The 16,100-nt window shown below is 30.2% G+C and overlaps 1 protein-coding gene across 1 annotated transcript; it reads left to right on the top strand.

The window, feature by feature from the left end:
- Nucleotides 1-9,686: 9,686 nt before the first annotated feature.
- LOC114760557 (ethylene-responsive transcription factor ERF021-like) lies at nt 9,687-10,568 on the top strand. Its single transcript, XM_028949821.1, has one exon. The coding sequence runs from the start codon at nt 9,710-9,712 to the stop codon at nt 10,232-10,234; it is 525 nt and encodes a 174-aa protein (XP_028805654.1). The 5' UTR covers nt 9,687-9,709; the 3' UTR covers nt 10,235-10,568.
- The last annotated feature ends 5,532 nt before the right edge of the window (nt 10,569-16,100 follow it).

Raw genomic sequence — 16,100 nt, 5'->3', positions numbered from 1 at the left:
TTATTTAAATATTTTATTTTAATAAAAAGTTATTTTTTAACATTTACAGTGGAGGGGATGAAAAATGAAATTTTAGAAATATGAAGAAAGCTTGCGTTATTAAATAAAGGAGAGGTTTGTATATATTTTAAAAATAAAAAGATTTTGTGTGACTTTCATCCAAACACCCGAAAAAATAAAATCAAAAGTGATTAATAAAATAGAAACCATATTTAACTTGAAGGGGTATAATTAATTTGAGTACAAGTTGGCAAAAAAAAAAAAAAGAGTAAAAACTTGATTGATTAGTTTCTAACAAAATCTATTCTCCAAATATTACTTTTTTCCAATCCAAATTAGTCACTTTTTCTTTAATCTTCCTTCTTTACCTTTGATCTTCAAATAATCTTGTTTACTCCTCTAGTCCTATTTATAGGATAGAGAGAGAAATTTTTCATATAAATATATAATTTTACCCCTAGTTTATTCTTATATTGATTTTGTTATCATGAGATATAATGTATATTAAATAAAAATAAAATTAGAAAGAATAATTTTACCCCTAATTTATTCTTGTGTTGATATTGTTGTCATGGGATATAATATGTATTAAATAAGGATAAAATTATAAAGTTTTTAAATTTTAAGAGTTAATGAAGTTTATGATTTTTCTTAATTAATGTGAAACATGTTACAAGTGACTTACAAATAAGGATATAATGTATGTTAAATAAATTAGGGGTAAAATTGTACTTGCTAATTTTATCTTTATTTAATACACATTACTCTTCTAATTTATTTACAAGTTACTTCCAACATGTTTCACACAGATCAAGAAAAACTTTAAACTTTATTAACTCTCATTTAAAATTCAACATTTTTCCAACTTTATCCATATTTAATATACATTATATCTCATATAAACAAAATCAACACAATAAGAAATAAATGGTAAAATTATATATCATATAAAAAATTTCTGTCAGTACCTTATAAATAGGACCCAAAATTGTCTTCTCTTTCTGTGCTATAAATAGAACCATAGGAGTATATCACATGAGAACAAAATCAACTTCATTTTAAATGAGAGAAAATAAAGTTTATGATTTTTCTTAGTTTGTGTGAAATATGTTACGAATGACTTATAAATATGACCAGAGAAATAATTATTAATCTAACTTTCAGCACACCATTAAACATTTTATTCTGCTTTTGATTTGTATTAAGCTCTAATTCCAATCACCTTTTATTGTGAACTGCTAGCTTTCCTAACTCATTAATTATTATGTTTCTTTCATTTGCGTTAACCGAAATTAAGATTCCTAACTAATCAAGAACTAGAAGTATCAAATGTTATCCATTAATTAAGGACCCTCAAGTATAAAAGTTAGTTAATCATCACACATATAATCATCATTAAGCTTTTTAACCCGGCAGGGTTTGTTAGTTATTAACACAATTATGTGTTGTGTTTTTCTGTGCTTTAAATTCACTTTTTCAAATATTCAATTTCTAATAATTGTTCTTCTAGGAGTCAAATTAAAGTAATCTCTTGTTGGCCAACCAAGATATGGGAAAAAAGCAATCATTTTTTCTAAAATTTACTTCTTTATGTACAACAAAAAATACACAAAATGAATGGCCATTGTTATTTTTTTAATATACAATTCTATAATAATCAGAATCAGAGATGATAATTCTTCTTCTTTTTCACTAACATATTTGATTTAATTATATGCATAAAAATATTTTCAAACTAAAAACATTTTTTTATTAGATTAATATGTGTGCCCAAAAAAAAAGGGGGAGCTTCCTTGCTAATTTATGCAGTGATATTTTGAGAAAAAGTTGTGGCACCCGAACATTAATAAAAGTAGAATAATTTATCATTTTTTAATTAATTTAGGAAGGGGCTTTCCTGTATCATACAAAACTATGATTATGAATTTTATATTTTATATTGATGATAATATAAATCCTATTTAAATTTTAAAAAAAAGAATAAAAAAGAGAGTATGGACTTGGTCAAAAGTGAATTAAGTTGACAAATGAAGAAGGAAAAGAGATGGAAGACAAAAGGATATGAAAGTGATGTGACGCTTGAAGCCCATTTTTCTAGGGGTCAAACGTTGGTCATTCCCAACGCGGAGTTCGTATATTCTTGTATTTTATTCCTTTTAATTTGTTCATATTTTTTTAATTATCTTTATTTAATTACTCCCTCCATTTCCTTTTATTACAAGTGACAATTACCCAAATTATGTTGTTTAAAATGTTACTTAGAATTCGCCGGTCAAAAAAAAAATGTTACTTAGAATTAGTTAATGATAATAAATATGTAAAAAGTGTAACTCTTTTACAAAAAAGACTCCTATTTATAGAAAAGAGAGATAAGGCATGGGAGAAACACGTGGTAAAATTAAATACAATGATATGAATAATATGAGTAATTAAATGGAGATAAAATAAAAAATTAACAAACAAAATTTAAATGTTTCTAATAAAAAGAAATATGATGTACTTTACAATTGTCTCTTATGATAAATAATGGAGGGAGTAATTAATAAGATTACTTTTTTTTTTGGAAAAAAAAAGATTTTAGTAGAACTTAAAATATGTATCACAGTTGCCATTATTTTAAGGAGGTGTTTGGGTAAAAACCAAACTATAATTTTAAAAATAATTTTACAGTATATGAAATAAATATGTGAATGAATTTGTCTTGGTTTACAAAAAAAATACTTTTAAAAAGTACTTCTAGAAATATCTAAACACCCCTTAAGTTGCTAACACTAAAGATAAGAATATATGTATTTATTACTTTTCCCAAATCCAAAATATGAGAATTGGTTAAGGCATTTATTTTAATTTTAAATACAAGATATCAATTTACCATCTCTCTCAGATTTATAAATTTTTTTCCCTCAAACTATCCTTATTAATTGGATATATAAAAGAAAATTTTCACCAATGAGATAATGACCAAAAGGGCATTTTATAAAAATCATTACATATTTATTATAAATAATTAATTTAACTAATTTTAGTAATATTTATAAATTAATTATTTGGCTTTTATATTTAGAATCAAGCATACTCCTCTAATCCTATTTATAACCCACTTCTAATGTATTTCACATAAAAACAAAAAATCATAAACTTCATTAGCTATGCATTAAAATTTAACAATATTTCGACTTTATTCTTATTTAATATACATTTTATCATATAAAAATAAAGCTAACATAATAATAAATAAAGAATAAAATAGTACATTTGTATAAAAAAATTTCTCTATCTGTCTTATAAATAAGACCAACAAATATTTTTTGCCTCTGTCTTGCAAATAAGACTAGAGGAATATGTCTTAAACTTTTTCCTTAAACTTTATTTTATATATGTATATATAATAAAACTTTAGCATCAAATGATAAATAATATATATATAAGGTTAAGAATGATTCGACATCCTAAGCTATTTTTTCTAAAGCGCATTCAACATCTTAAATATCCTAAATCATAAACTCTAAATTAGGCTGCTCAACGCACAAAATATATTATGGTACTGAATAAATAATTAAATACGTTATGATATTAGATGGATTTGAAAATATATTTTAGAATGCTTTATAAACCTTAGTCACTCAATGTGACTATAATATCAGAGAAATTGTTGGGTGAACCAAGTGTGCCAGGTAACTTATGGTCTGACGAATGCAAAGATGACAAGTGCAATTTATAGGTCCCACCATTTCTCTCTCTTCTTTGAGAAATTCTTAGGTAAATCAGGTATGTCAGGTAACTTATGGTCCGACGAATCCAAAGATAATAAGTGCAGTTTACAGGTCCCACCACTCCCCAAAACTCTCTCTCTCTCTATCCTTTCTGCTTTCTTTACTGTTCACAACCCTTCTCTTCCGTTCTCTTCTTTCAAAATATTTAATTTACATTCATCTGGTTCAATATGTTCTCTCCATACCCAAAAATAAGATTTTTGTGAATAATAAAATCATATTATTATAATAGTCTTTTAACTATTATTTCATATAGATAATATATAAAAATAAATTATAATAAATATATTAAACTTTATCAAAAATAAATCTATATATAATACAAAGCCATATGAATGGTAAAAATTTCAAAAATTACATATTCAAAAAAATTTTATTATTCTTTTAGGTTAATAATATATGTAAGATATATGATTTTTTTCTCTCTCATATAATTTCAATATTATTATACATAATATATTATCTAATATATATGAGGAATATATATTATGTATTTATTTGTATATATTTAAAAAAAATAATTTGGCCTACCCCACACAACTCCAATAATTAAAAAATAAAACAAGTACCTAAATAGTTTATTTTGATCATCCTTTTCTTATATGACCAGGTCAATTTTCGGTGGAGGGAAAAATTAAAGAAGATGAATGCAAGTGGGGAGACAATGGAAAAGAGGGATTTGTAGCGCGTGAGAGGGAGTTGGGCGAGGAGAAGAGAGCGGGGCGTATGGGAAAAAGAAGGGTTGTAAACAGTAAAAAAAAAAAACAGAAGGGAGAGAGAGAGAGAGAGTTGAGAGGGAGCACGAGGGCGAGATACATAGATAAAAAGAAGAGAGAAGTAGTGGGACCCATAAACTAAACTTGTCATTTTTGTATTAGTCAGACCATAAGTTACGTAGCACATCTGGTTCACCTAAGAATTTCTCATGAAATGTCTATTTAGAACAGTTTATAAATAAATTTTTAATAATGGTTTATGAAATATAAAATGAATCTGTTAGAGAAATTTTATTTTAAATTACGTGAAATGTATTTATAAACACTTTTTAATGTGATTTCAAACAGGCTCAATATCACCATCATATGTGTACGGACTAAAAATAGTTTATTTAGATAGGACATTTTTCCTGAATTAATGGGAAACTAATGGTATTCTTCCGGTTCTTAATATAAAATCTATTTAACTAATTTAATTAGATTAATGAAATTAAGTAAGTTAGTTAATTATAAAAAATGTAACACGTTTTTCTTAAAATACCGTAATCATCTTTTTTAATATCCTATCTTCCTCTTCTACTTGATTATGGTTCAGACTTCAGAGAGTATCCATAAGGATAATTTAAAGAAAATTAATAAATATGAGAAATAGGTCTTATATTTAAAATCAAAATCAACTCAATAATTAGGTCTTATATTAAGGACCGGAAGAGTATATACTTATAGTTATTAAAAAGAAGAAATATAAAAATGAAATGTTGATGACGGTTATATAAGCTCATCAAGCCAGGTGGCCACTATTTTTTATTATAATAAAAATGGGATTGTTGAAGCTTTGCAATATCCAGCTGTTCTCAAAACTCTACTTACCATCATCATTTCCTTTCATTTTCCCCGTTCTTAATCTTAAGCCTTTTATTACATTTTAAATTACGTTTTCGTCATCATTACTTCCTCCTCCCACCTTCAAAATTATAGGTTGTATGGTAGAAAGGTTTTCTTGATTAGGTATTTTTGGGTAATGTTTAACGCATTAATCATTTTATTCTTGTTTTGCCATTAAGCTGCAATTAGGAAGTGATAGAGATTTAAAAGTCAATGTTTGTAACTCAATATAATTAAAAAATTCTTAACAGCTTTCCTTGATCAGATTTTTTTTGGGGGTGAAATTCCTTGATCAAATTTAATCATCAAGTTAACTATTTTGAACTCTCTGTTTTTTTTTTTCCTAGTACGCGGGAGCAATTAAACATGAGAGGAAAACCTCTCCATTTTGTTTACCCTTCAATTTCTCTCTAGTTGCTGATTATTATTATAATAAAAATAGATAATAAATTTAAATGGATAAAATTTAATAAAAAAATAGTTTTCCTACTTTAGTTAAAGTATTTTATATTATTTTTATTTTTATCTTATATTATTATTAAACATTAAAACTCAAGCATTAAAACCTAACTTGTGAAGATAAAAAAACCAGAGAAAGTGGAGAATAAAAAGGTGGAGAAATTCTCTTCCCGTTAGATTACCATTTACGTATGATTTATATATATTGATATTGATAATTTTACTAAAACTTCGAAATATATGTTGTTGTTAATTAAATATTATGTCCCTTAGACCAGAATTGTGGTTTGAGTTTAGTATATGTAGAAAAATTAAGTATAATTTTTTGCTCTCATATAGTGTGAACTAGCCTTTTGGTTTAAAAAAAAAAATGGTGTGAACTAGCTCGAATGAGATTAATCTAATTAAATTTAAGAAGATATTTTTAAGAATTGACTAGCATTATTTTTAGAGAGGGAGGGAGGGAGAGATATGGTTGAATTTCTTGCAACATATGATTAGTCACGAATATGGTATAATTATATTGTAATTAATATTTAATTAACTTATTATGGTTAAAATCATTGATTAATGATGTGGCGTGTGTGTAAGCAAGAACAAAGTGATGGGTTGAGGATTAGGGACTAATCAAGAGGTGAGATTCACTAATTAGTTCCACGTCATCTATGTGGGGCCTAATTATAATATAATTGCTTATAAAATATCATGAGAAAATCTAAATCCAATCTCTAAACTAATGCCTCTTTCTCCTTATGTAGCACTATAAATAAAATAAAGTGCGTCTATTATTTAAAAAAAAATCAAATCTTGGAATTCAGTAAAGTCATATGTTTTCTTGGTTTTAAACATTCAGATAACTTTTTATTAATTTAATCAAACGTAAATTAAAATTAAAGGAATTTAGACAAAAATATATATTTGGTTTTTTAAATTTTATATAGAGTTTTAATTTGATTTTTTAACCTTAAAAAGTATATCTTTGGTCTCTTTATCCTAAAATCATTAGTCTTAAAAGATATATTTTTTTAAAAACAAACATGGTTATTTTAAAAATTAAACTTAATATGTTAGTATTTGAGAATGTTTTTATTAACATTCAAGATCACACTATTATAATTTTTTAATTAATACCTTTAGAGTTAAATGGTTAAAAATATATTTTTTAAAATTAAAGGATTAAATTAAAATCTCATATAAAACTAAAGTACTAAAAATATATTTTAGCCTTGAATTTATTACTAGTACTACCTTCGGTCCTAATTATAAGAGCCAATTGACTAATTTGAGAAGATTAAGGAAGTAAGTTGAGTTAGTTATTTGTCCTAAATAGGTGTTGTCTTTCCTAAAATATCCTTGCTAATCAAGTGTATTAACTAGAACTATAATTATTAGAAGACTTATCTTGGAAAAAATTGAGTAAATATGAGAGACAAAGTGGATTGGGGTTTTATATTTAGGACCAAAATAAAAGTCAAACATGGTCTTATATTAAGGACCAGAAGTAGTATTATATTTATCTTTTTCTTTCGGTTGATTCTCTAAATGCATGGGGTCTCCAAACCAAACGAAAAAAAAAAATCTTAAAAAAATTAATTTGGTGAAAAATTTTAATTTGTTGATATCAGATTTTTATAATTATGCTAAAATAAAAAAATTGAAGCATATATTATTATAAGTATTAAAAAATTTGTTTGCGTATAGGGTTGATTTTAGCCAATTTGTGCAATTAATAATCTGAGACTTAAAAGATATGGGGGACTGCTGCAAGAAAGCGAAGCAAATGAATCTAAAATAAAAGGACAAAAAAATCTTTACAATACAAAAATATAAATTTAATTTATAATATCCGAATTGCTGATCTCACATTCATTTTGCTGTTAGGGTTCTATGAATTTGGATTGTCTTGTGGGCCTCATCCTGGGCCACCCACTCAAAACCGCGTCCCAAACAGTGATCAATTTTTTAAAAATAATTTCCCTCTTAATCCCCCCACATTAATTTTTTTTTTAAAATTGAATAATAGATAAATTTCAAAACTGAAATAAACATACAAATATTCTTGACATATAAATTTAATATGTTTAGCTAAAAAATGAATTTATTTTGGTCCTAAATTCAGGATGGTAGTTCATTTTATCTTCTAAATTTATAATTATTTTAAAAAAATATTTTTATTAATTATAAGAAGGTTTTAATTAATGGTATTTTGAATTCACGGTTAAAGAGGATATTTTAAAAAAATTAATATAAATTTATTATAAATAATTAACTTAATTAATTTTCATAATATACACAGATTAGTTATTTATCTTTTTATGTTAAGAACTAGAGTAGTATTAGTTTTAAATATTTTATATGCTTTTATATCATGTCATTGGATCCAAAATTTAAAATAAATTTCTTTTTCTTAATCTTACAAATGGTGTTAATGGGACTAGGAGGATTAATTATGATCAAGATATAATACTATATATAATATAAATACATAATTGGTATATACAAGTTTAAAAATTTTAGAAATACAGTAGCTTTCTTTTTTTAAAAAAACAATAAATTATTGATTGCTACTGATTAATTCATATTCAAACTGAGAATTTGATTGTCGATAAGCTTTTTCAATTTGTTGAGAAAACCATTTGGAGGTAACTATATAGCTTTTTTTTTTTTTTTTCAATTTCTCTCAATCAAATGCTTAATTTTTTTTTTCTAAAATGATTTTCACTAATTTTTTTCCTTTCCTTTCATATGGATTGAATTTGATATCTTAGTTAAAGTATAATGATCCTGATGAGCCACCGGCAGTGGACGTTAGTTGCATTAGCAATATTTAATTATTTTTTATCTGATGATTTGGTGATTGTAATTTTTTATTATATGAAATTATTGTGCCTAAGATATTATGGTTACGTATGGATAGGTAGAAGAATGAGTCAAATAGAATTATGAACACGTGTGCAAGTGCTGAGAAGCTCACTCAAATTAATCCCATGCTTGCTATTAGCTACTAACTTAGCTGTATTCCCCTTCTAATTCTCTCTCTCACACGCACACGTCAACCTCAAGTCACCCTTTCTGATTGAATTATTGAATCTATCTAATTTTATTCTACTTTTAATTAGTAGTAATAATAATAATATTCTTTGATCTTAAAACCATGGTGTGAAAACTCAAACCGACTCACATAAATTAGTAACTCGAGAACTAATCGTTTGGTCAATCCGAGTAATCAATTAACTAAGGAGAAAAGGTAACGTCTCAGATCAACCCGATACCATCAAATCAACCAAACTAGTTAGATGAGATTATTAGTAAAGTCTAATTTATTTATTTTTAAAAAAACCTTGAATGACATTATTTTCGGTTAAATACCAATCCATCTTATTTATATTTTAGTAATTCTGTTTTGTTAAATTATATGTAATTAATGCATTAATATGGTATTTACATGTGAATTAAATCATTAATGCATTTTTATTTATATTACTTTTTCATAGTTATGTCTGTCTAAATATTTTGATCATTATCAGTTTTACGCTAATTGGAATACAAACCTTTGAATCGTTGTTCCCATCAATTGAACGACATATAGAATTAATTAATTAATAATTAATTAATTAATTAAATAAAAACATAGAGAATTGGAGGATGACCATGTTAGTTGGGGCCCCACTAAATTTTATGAAGCAACGAGGAAGCTCCACTGAAAACCACGAACTCTCTCCACGTTTCAACAGACAACACACTCTTACACAGACACATCAACGTCTATAAATACATTATCTTCCTTATTCACACAAACACTCACAACATCCCTCACTTCATCATCATCATCATCTTCTTCTTCTTCTCTGAACACTGCCTGTTAATTTCACATTCATGGATATGTCTTCTGATATCTCGCATGGCGCTTCGTCTTCTCCATACAGAGGTGTTCGCAAGAGAAAATGGGGCAAATGGGTGTCTGAAATCAGAGAGCCCGGCAAGAAGACCAGAATTTGGTTGGGCAGCTTCAAGACCCCGGAGATGGCCGCTGCGGCTTACGACGTCGCCGCGTTGCACTTCCGGGGACGTGATGCGAGGCTCAACTTCCCTGAGCTCGCCGGCAGCCTGCCCCGTCCGGCTAGTAGTGACGCCGATGACATTCGCATGGCTGCACATGAGGCCGCGTTGAGGCTGATGACGGCGGGGCCCACTTCAGCCCTGGAGGAGTCGTCCGGCTCCGAGGTGGCTCCGGTGATGGTCCGTCTTTCGCCGATGCAGATTCAGGCGATCAACGAGATGCCGTTGGACTCGCCGAGGATGTGGATGCAAATGGCGGACTCGATGATGTTGGATGAAACGATGTCGTTTGTGTATGAGGATGGAAAGGATATGCACAGTGATTCTCTGTGGGATCCGTAGGGTAATATATTATTTAATTCATACATTATAATTAATTATAGATTATCATTAGTATTATAATCAATATGGGGAATATCCATATAGGATTAGAAGTAATTAATTAGTCAAATCTTAATTAATTATGTAGTTGACAAATTATTGATTTAAACTAGAGCTAGCTAGCTGTAGGAATTTGAACTTGAAAGTTAAAAAAAAAAAAAAAAAACACACGCGCACGCACGCTCAAAGGGCAGAAGTGGTTGGGTCATTTTCCTTAAAGATGATGAAAGAAACCATGACTGTTGATATTGAAATTCTGTCTTATTTAATTAATTTGAACGAGACGGAATTTATGGTAAATACAATATTTAATTTGTTTTTAATTAATTCTGTAAAATGATTGATGGAAAAAAAAAATTTATCATTATTATGGATATAAATATAGAAATATAATTAAGATTATTAGGTGATTATTATAGGGTGGAAGTGAGATTTATTTATGTTGTGTAATATTGTTGATTTGAGCCACAGACTTGCAAATTGGCTGTATTTTTGTAAGCTGTTGTGGAAGGAGTGTGGTGTGACTACGATGTACAACTTGTACTTCTGAAATTCATATATAACAATGATATTTATTATTCAAATGTTTAACTTTTATTATTATTATTTTATTCATCTTTTTTTTTTTAGTTTAATTATCTGCATTAAACCGTTATCTTTGGGCCTTTGATTTAGGGTTAAATTGTATCCAATACTCCAAAGTATTTTCTTAGATATACCAAGCATTTCGAAGTATTTTGTGATGCATCTAACATTCAACACCCAAAAATAATTTTTGGTTTATCCAGCACTAAGGCAAAAAAAAAAAAAAACTTCAGGATGTTGGATACATCTAAAAAATACTTTAAAATATTTGACACATTATAAAATATTTTAGGGTGCTAGATATACTTGAAAAAATACTTCAGGCTATTAGATATACTTAACCCTTAATTTAATCACAGGTTGTTTGATTATTGGGCCTTCGTTTTCTTTGGGCTCCGATTGTAATTTAGGCCCAGTAACACGAACGGTGATGTCAGACTAACCTTAATGCTCTGTTTGGTGGCAAGAAATTGGGAGCAGGGAAGTGGAAGTGGAACCTCAAAATCGAAGTCTAGAACTTGATGTGGCTTTTGAAAATCAGTTGGTATTATGAAATCTATGGAAGGACTAAGTTTGAAAAATGAGGAAAAAAAATTGAAAACCTCTCCAAAAATTTACCTTTCATGAAAGAAGGCAATTGGAACTACTACTAAAGAGGACATGGAAGACATTATGAAGCCCTTAAAAATGTAGGAAAAAAAGTGGAAGATAACATTGAATATGACTATTTGGTTGACAATATGTTTATTTATTTATATTTATAAGTTACTTGAAGCATGTTTTACCAGATAAAAAAAACACCAAATCTTATTAACTCTCCATTTAAATCTAACAAATTATCTACTTTACCTATATTTAACATCGGATTAAGGTGCATTTAACACTTAATATTTTTTTTGAATACATCTAGCACTCTAAAGTATTTTTTTGCTTTAGTGTTAAATGTACCAAAAAATATTTTAGGGTGTTAGAAGCATCTAAAAAAAATATTTTAGGACACTGGTGTGCAAAAAAATACTTTAAAGTTCTAAACACACTTATAAAAAAATGTTTTAGGGTGTTGTATGTACCTAGAAAACTATTTCAAGTAACCCTTTAATATATATATATATATATGTCTATATATATACTTTTTTAAGAAAAGAATAATTTAAATAGCAATGAATAAAGAGTTAAATAACATATTCACATTAAAAATTTGATATATGACTTACGAATAGAAAAAGCCTTTTATCTCTTCCTTATAAATTAAATTATAGAAGTATATATAAAAATTTGGCTATTGATAAAATATAACAGCAATGTTTTTAGGAAAAATTGCTAAAAGATTTCCTATTATAAAATATGTTGCCCAAGTGTACCTTAAATTTATTTAAGGATCTGGTACAATGTATTTTGAGGAGCAAGTTTTCTTTAATTGTGTACATTTTTTTTTCGAGTAAACAAAAATTACTATTCAGAAGCAAAAAACGTACAACTAGTTACAAACGAGAAAAGGGAGCCAAAACAAAAGACAAGCTATTAGCCTAAGCATAACCGCTCATGAAGATCCTTCGCGTTGATGGTGTGGTGGCTTAAGGCAATAGCCTCATTTACAAGTCTAACCGCATTAAACTTGTCCTAGCAAAATAACTGTCTGTTTCTTGCTTTCCATAATTTAGCACATAGGATTCCGAAGAAGATGCACCAACTCTTGTCCCGCTTCTCAGGGTTGATGTTATCCTCAATCCATTCTCTAAGAGTCTGCTGGTAGAATTCCATATGGAGATGAGGAGGTACAATCAGGTTCTAGCATGTGGCAGCATTGGTACATTCTCTGAGAACGTGATTTAGGTCCTCGGATCCATTGTTGCAGAGTTCGTGCCGATCCTCTAAAGTCATATGTCTCCTGACTCTTTCTGTATTGGTTAACAATTTATTACTAAGCCCCAGCTATAAGAAAGCACGAGTTCGTTGTGCTCCTGGCTATTGCCAAGCAAGCTGCCACCCCTTTCGTTCCACGTTCCAACTCTCTTCTTTGATTAGCTGATAAGTTGTTTTCACTGTGAAGTGCCAGAGGAAGTATAGCTCCATTTGCATTGGTCTGTCTGTGTAGGATTCCTTGGGGTCCCATGTTCAGCAATTAGCTTGATTATCTCTATTGGTAGTCTGTCCCCAATTTTTTGCCAGTCCCTTGAGCCACTTGGTGTGATGAAGTGGTTTATTGTCTTACTAAGCTCCTCTTCTGAGATAGGTGTGAAAGAAGTGGTGCAGTGGTCCAAGTTCCCCAATCCAAAGATCAGTCCAAAATCTAATTTTTTTCCCTGTTTCCAACAGTCCATTTGAGACCCATTTCTAGATCCTCCCACATGGTGCCAAGGCTTTTCAGAGGTGTGATCCATTCCTAGCTTTGACCACTTTAAAATTGTCTTCTTGCTAGCCATATTTTGCTCTCAAAATTGGACCAAAAGAGATCAGCTGCGTGACTATCTTATAGGCCAGTTTCATTAGGAAGGCAGAGTTTTGAGCTGCCATGTCCTTTATCCCACTGCCTCCCCTCGACTTTGGCTGGCACATAGTTTTCCAGTTAATTAGGTGGACACTCTTTTGCTGTTCAATGGATCCCCAAACAAAGTTCCTCACAAGTGTTTGAATCCTATTGCAAGTGACTAGAGGAATTCTTGAGGATTGCATGGTGTAAAAGGGAATGGTGGATAGAACAGATTGGGCTAAGGTCAGTCTGCCAATTAGTGAGAGGGACCTGGCCTTCCAGCCCGTGAGCTTTTGCTTAACTTTCATCTCAATATAACTATATGTTTCTTTAGTTACTCTTTTGTGTATCAGAGGTACTCCAAGGTATTGTCTGAGGTTCTCAGTTTTCTGAAATCTTAGGTGCTCACATATAAGTCCAGCTGCATGTATGGTAACATTTTTGGAAAAGAAAACCCGAGTCTTCGAATCGCTCACTTTCTGACCAGATACGCAGCAGAGCTCTGAGAGTATATGCTTAATAGCAAGAATCTGAGCTGTTGCTGTAGTGCTAAAGAGAATCAAGTCATCAGCAAAGAACAAATGTGACAAAGGTGGCCCTCTGCGTCCCATTTTAATGGGTTGCCAGGTGTTATTTTTTACTGCAGCTGTTATCACTTGAGATAAACGTTCCATACATAGCACAAAGATGTAGGGAGATAAAGGATTACCTTGGCGTATTCCTCGTTGGGGAGTAAAAGAAGTGGATGGTCTTCCATTCCATAATACTTGCATAGCAGAGGAGGTGATGCATTTCATGATCAGCTCAACAAGTTTGACTGGTAGTTGTGCGTCTTGTAGAGTGTCTTTTACGAATTTCCAGTTAAGCCTATCGAATGCTTTCTCCAAATCGACCTTCACAACCATCCATCCCACTTTACCTGTTTTCTTCCTCATTGAATGTATAGTTTCTTGCGCTATAAGAATATTGTCAACAATATTACGCCCTTTAAATGAAGCTTGACTGGTATGGTAGTGTTAAAGTTGGCATGGCCATTTTCAGACGGTTGGCAATGATCTTGGTAATTGATTTGTAAACAGTGGTACACAGACTAATCAGTCTAAATTCTTTAAGAGTCTGCGGCTGGGCTGTTTTCGCTATGAGGGCAATGAGCGTTTTATTGAACTACTGATCGATATTGCCACCATCAAAAGCCTTCCTGACTTCTCGGTAAACAGAATCCCCAATAACTTCCCATTGGGATTGGAAGAATAAGGCATGCATTCCATTTGCTCTAGGTGATTTAAGGGGAGACATGTCAAAGAGAGTATGTTTAGTCTCTACCTTGGTTACAGGGCTATCAAGTATAGATAAGGAAGTATCTGAAAGTGATGGGAACAAACCTTTGTGCTTGTAAATTATGGTTGGGTGTTGATCATTAGCATACAGATGTTGGAAGTAGTCGACCACCATTTTGTGCAACTTATCTTGATCTGCTTCCCACATACCTTCTACATTTGGAGCATTTGTATTTTATTTCGCCGCCGCTTAACTAGCGCTTTGGTATGGTAATATTTTGTGTTTCGGTCTCCTTCACATATCCACTTACTTCTAGATTTTTGCAGCCAAAGCACTTCCTCCCTTAAGCAAATGTCTTTGAACTCAGCTAACAAGAGTCGTTCCTGATTGAGGAGATCAGGGGAGGAAGGGTTTCCTTCAAGAGCTCGCTGCACTTGTAAGAGTTTAGATTTGAGCCTCTTTTTACTTTGTCCAATCAACCCAAATACATTCTTGTTCCAACTTTGGGCTTCTTTTGTGAATGCTTCAACATTGTCTGCCAAGTTCCTGCTGTCATCCCAGGTTCTAGTAACGAGTTCATTGAAATCTGGGTGAAGAGCCCACGCAGCAAGGAAGTGGAAAGGGGCTGGGGCGCCGCGTGTGGTTGGTCCTGGGCTAATAAGAAGTGGACGATGGTCGCTCTGAATTTTCAGGAGATGCATCACCTGTGCATTGGGTTTATTGGATATCCATTTCTTATTACAAACTGCTCAATCCAATCTAACTAGTAAGTTCCCCCTCTACCAAGTAAACTTTGGGCCTACAAAGCCCATATCAATCAAGCCTTGTTGATGAACGAAGTTTTTGAAGCCTCTGCATCCTTGTAGGTTCCTTCATGCTCCTCCCTTGCATTCATCTGGCATTAAATTTGCATTAAAATCACCAGCTAAAAGCCAAGCTTCATCATCATCAATGTTTAGGTTGGACAAGTCCCTCCAAAGGGCTTCTTTGAGGGTTTGGTTGGGACTACCGTAGATTGTGTGCATTTTTAACTATAAGTAAAATGCCTCATTAAAGATAAGTAGAACTTACTCAGAAATTCAAGTCTTTTGATACTTTTAGATAATACATTTTTTAATAAAAGATTTTTCAATGCAATTAAATTCAAATCAAGTTTTTATAAAATCATAAGGTCTAAAAATCACAATTTAAAACTATAATACTGTCTAAAATCAAAATTCAATGAAATTTAAATATAATAACAGCATTAATCTTTTCTCTAAGAATAAAATCAGGCCATTCTTTACCCTTTCTTTTTTTCTTTTGGGATTTTGATGAGTTTAGCTAGTTTGTGGGTTTGATATGAAAATATATACGCAAAGAGGAAGAAACAGTTACACTATTCAATAATTTTGATAAAATGAAAGGAGATGGATTTCTTAAAGACAAAATTTAAAATTAAAGGAGCAATTTAATTTTGTCTAAGAATGATTTAATTCTTTTTAAAAAGTAAGG

Source organism: Neltuma alba, unplaced genomic scaffold (genome assembly GCF_004799145.2).
Source record: "Neltuma alba isolate B1F8T4 unplaced genomic scaffold, ASM479914v2 tig00010998_pilon, whole genome shotgun sequence".
In the NCBI taxonomy this organism is placed as follows: domain Eukaryota; kingdom Viridiplantae; phylum Streptophyta; class Magnoliopsida; order Fabales; family Fabaceae; genus Neltuma; species Neltuma alba.
This window is presented reverse-complemented; position numbering and strand designations above follow the sequence as displayed.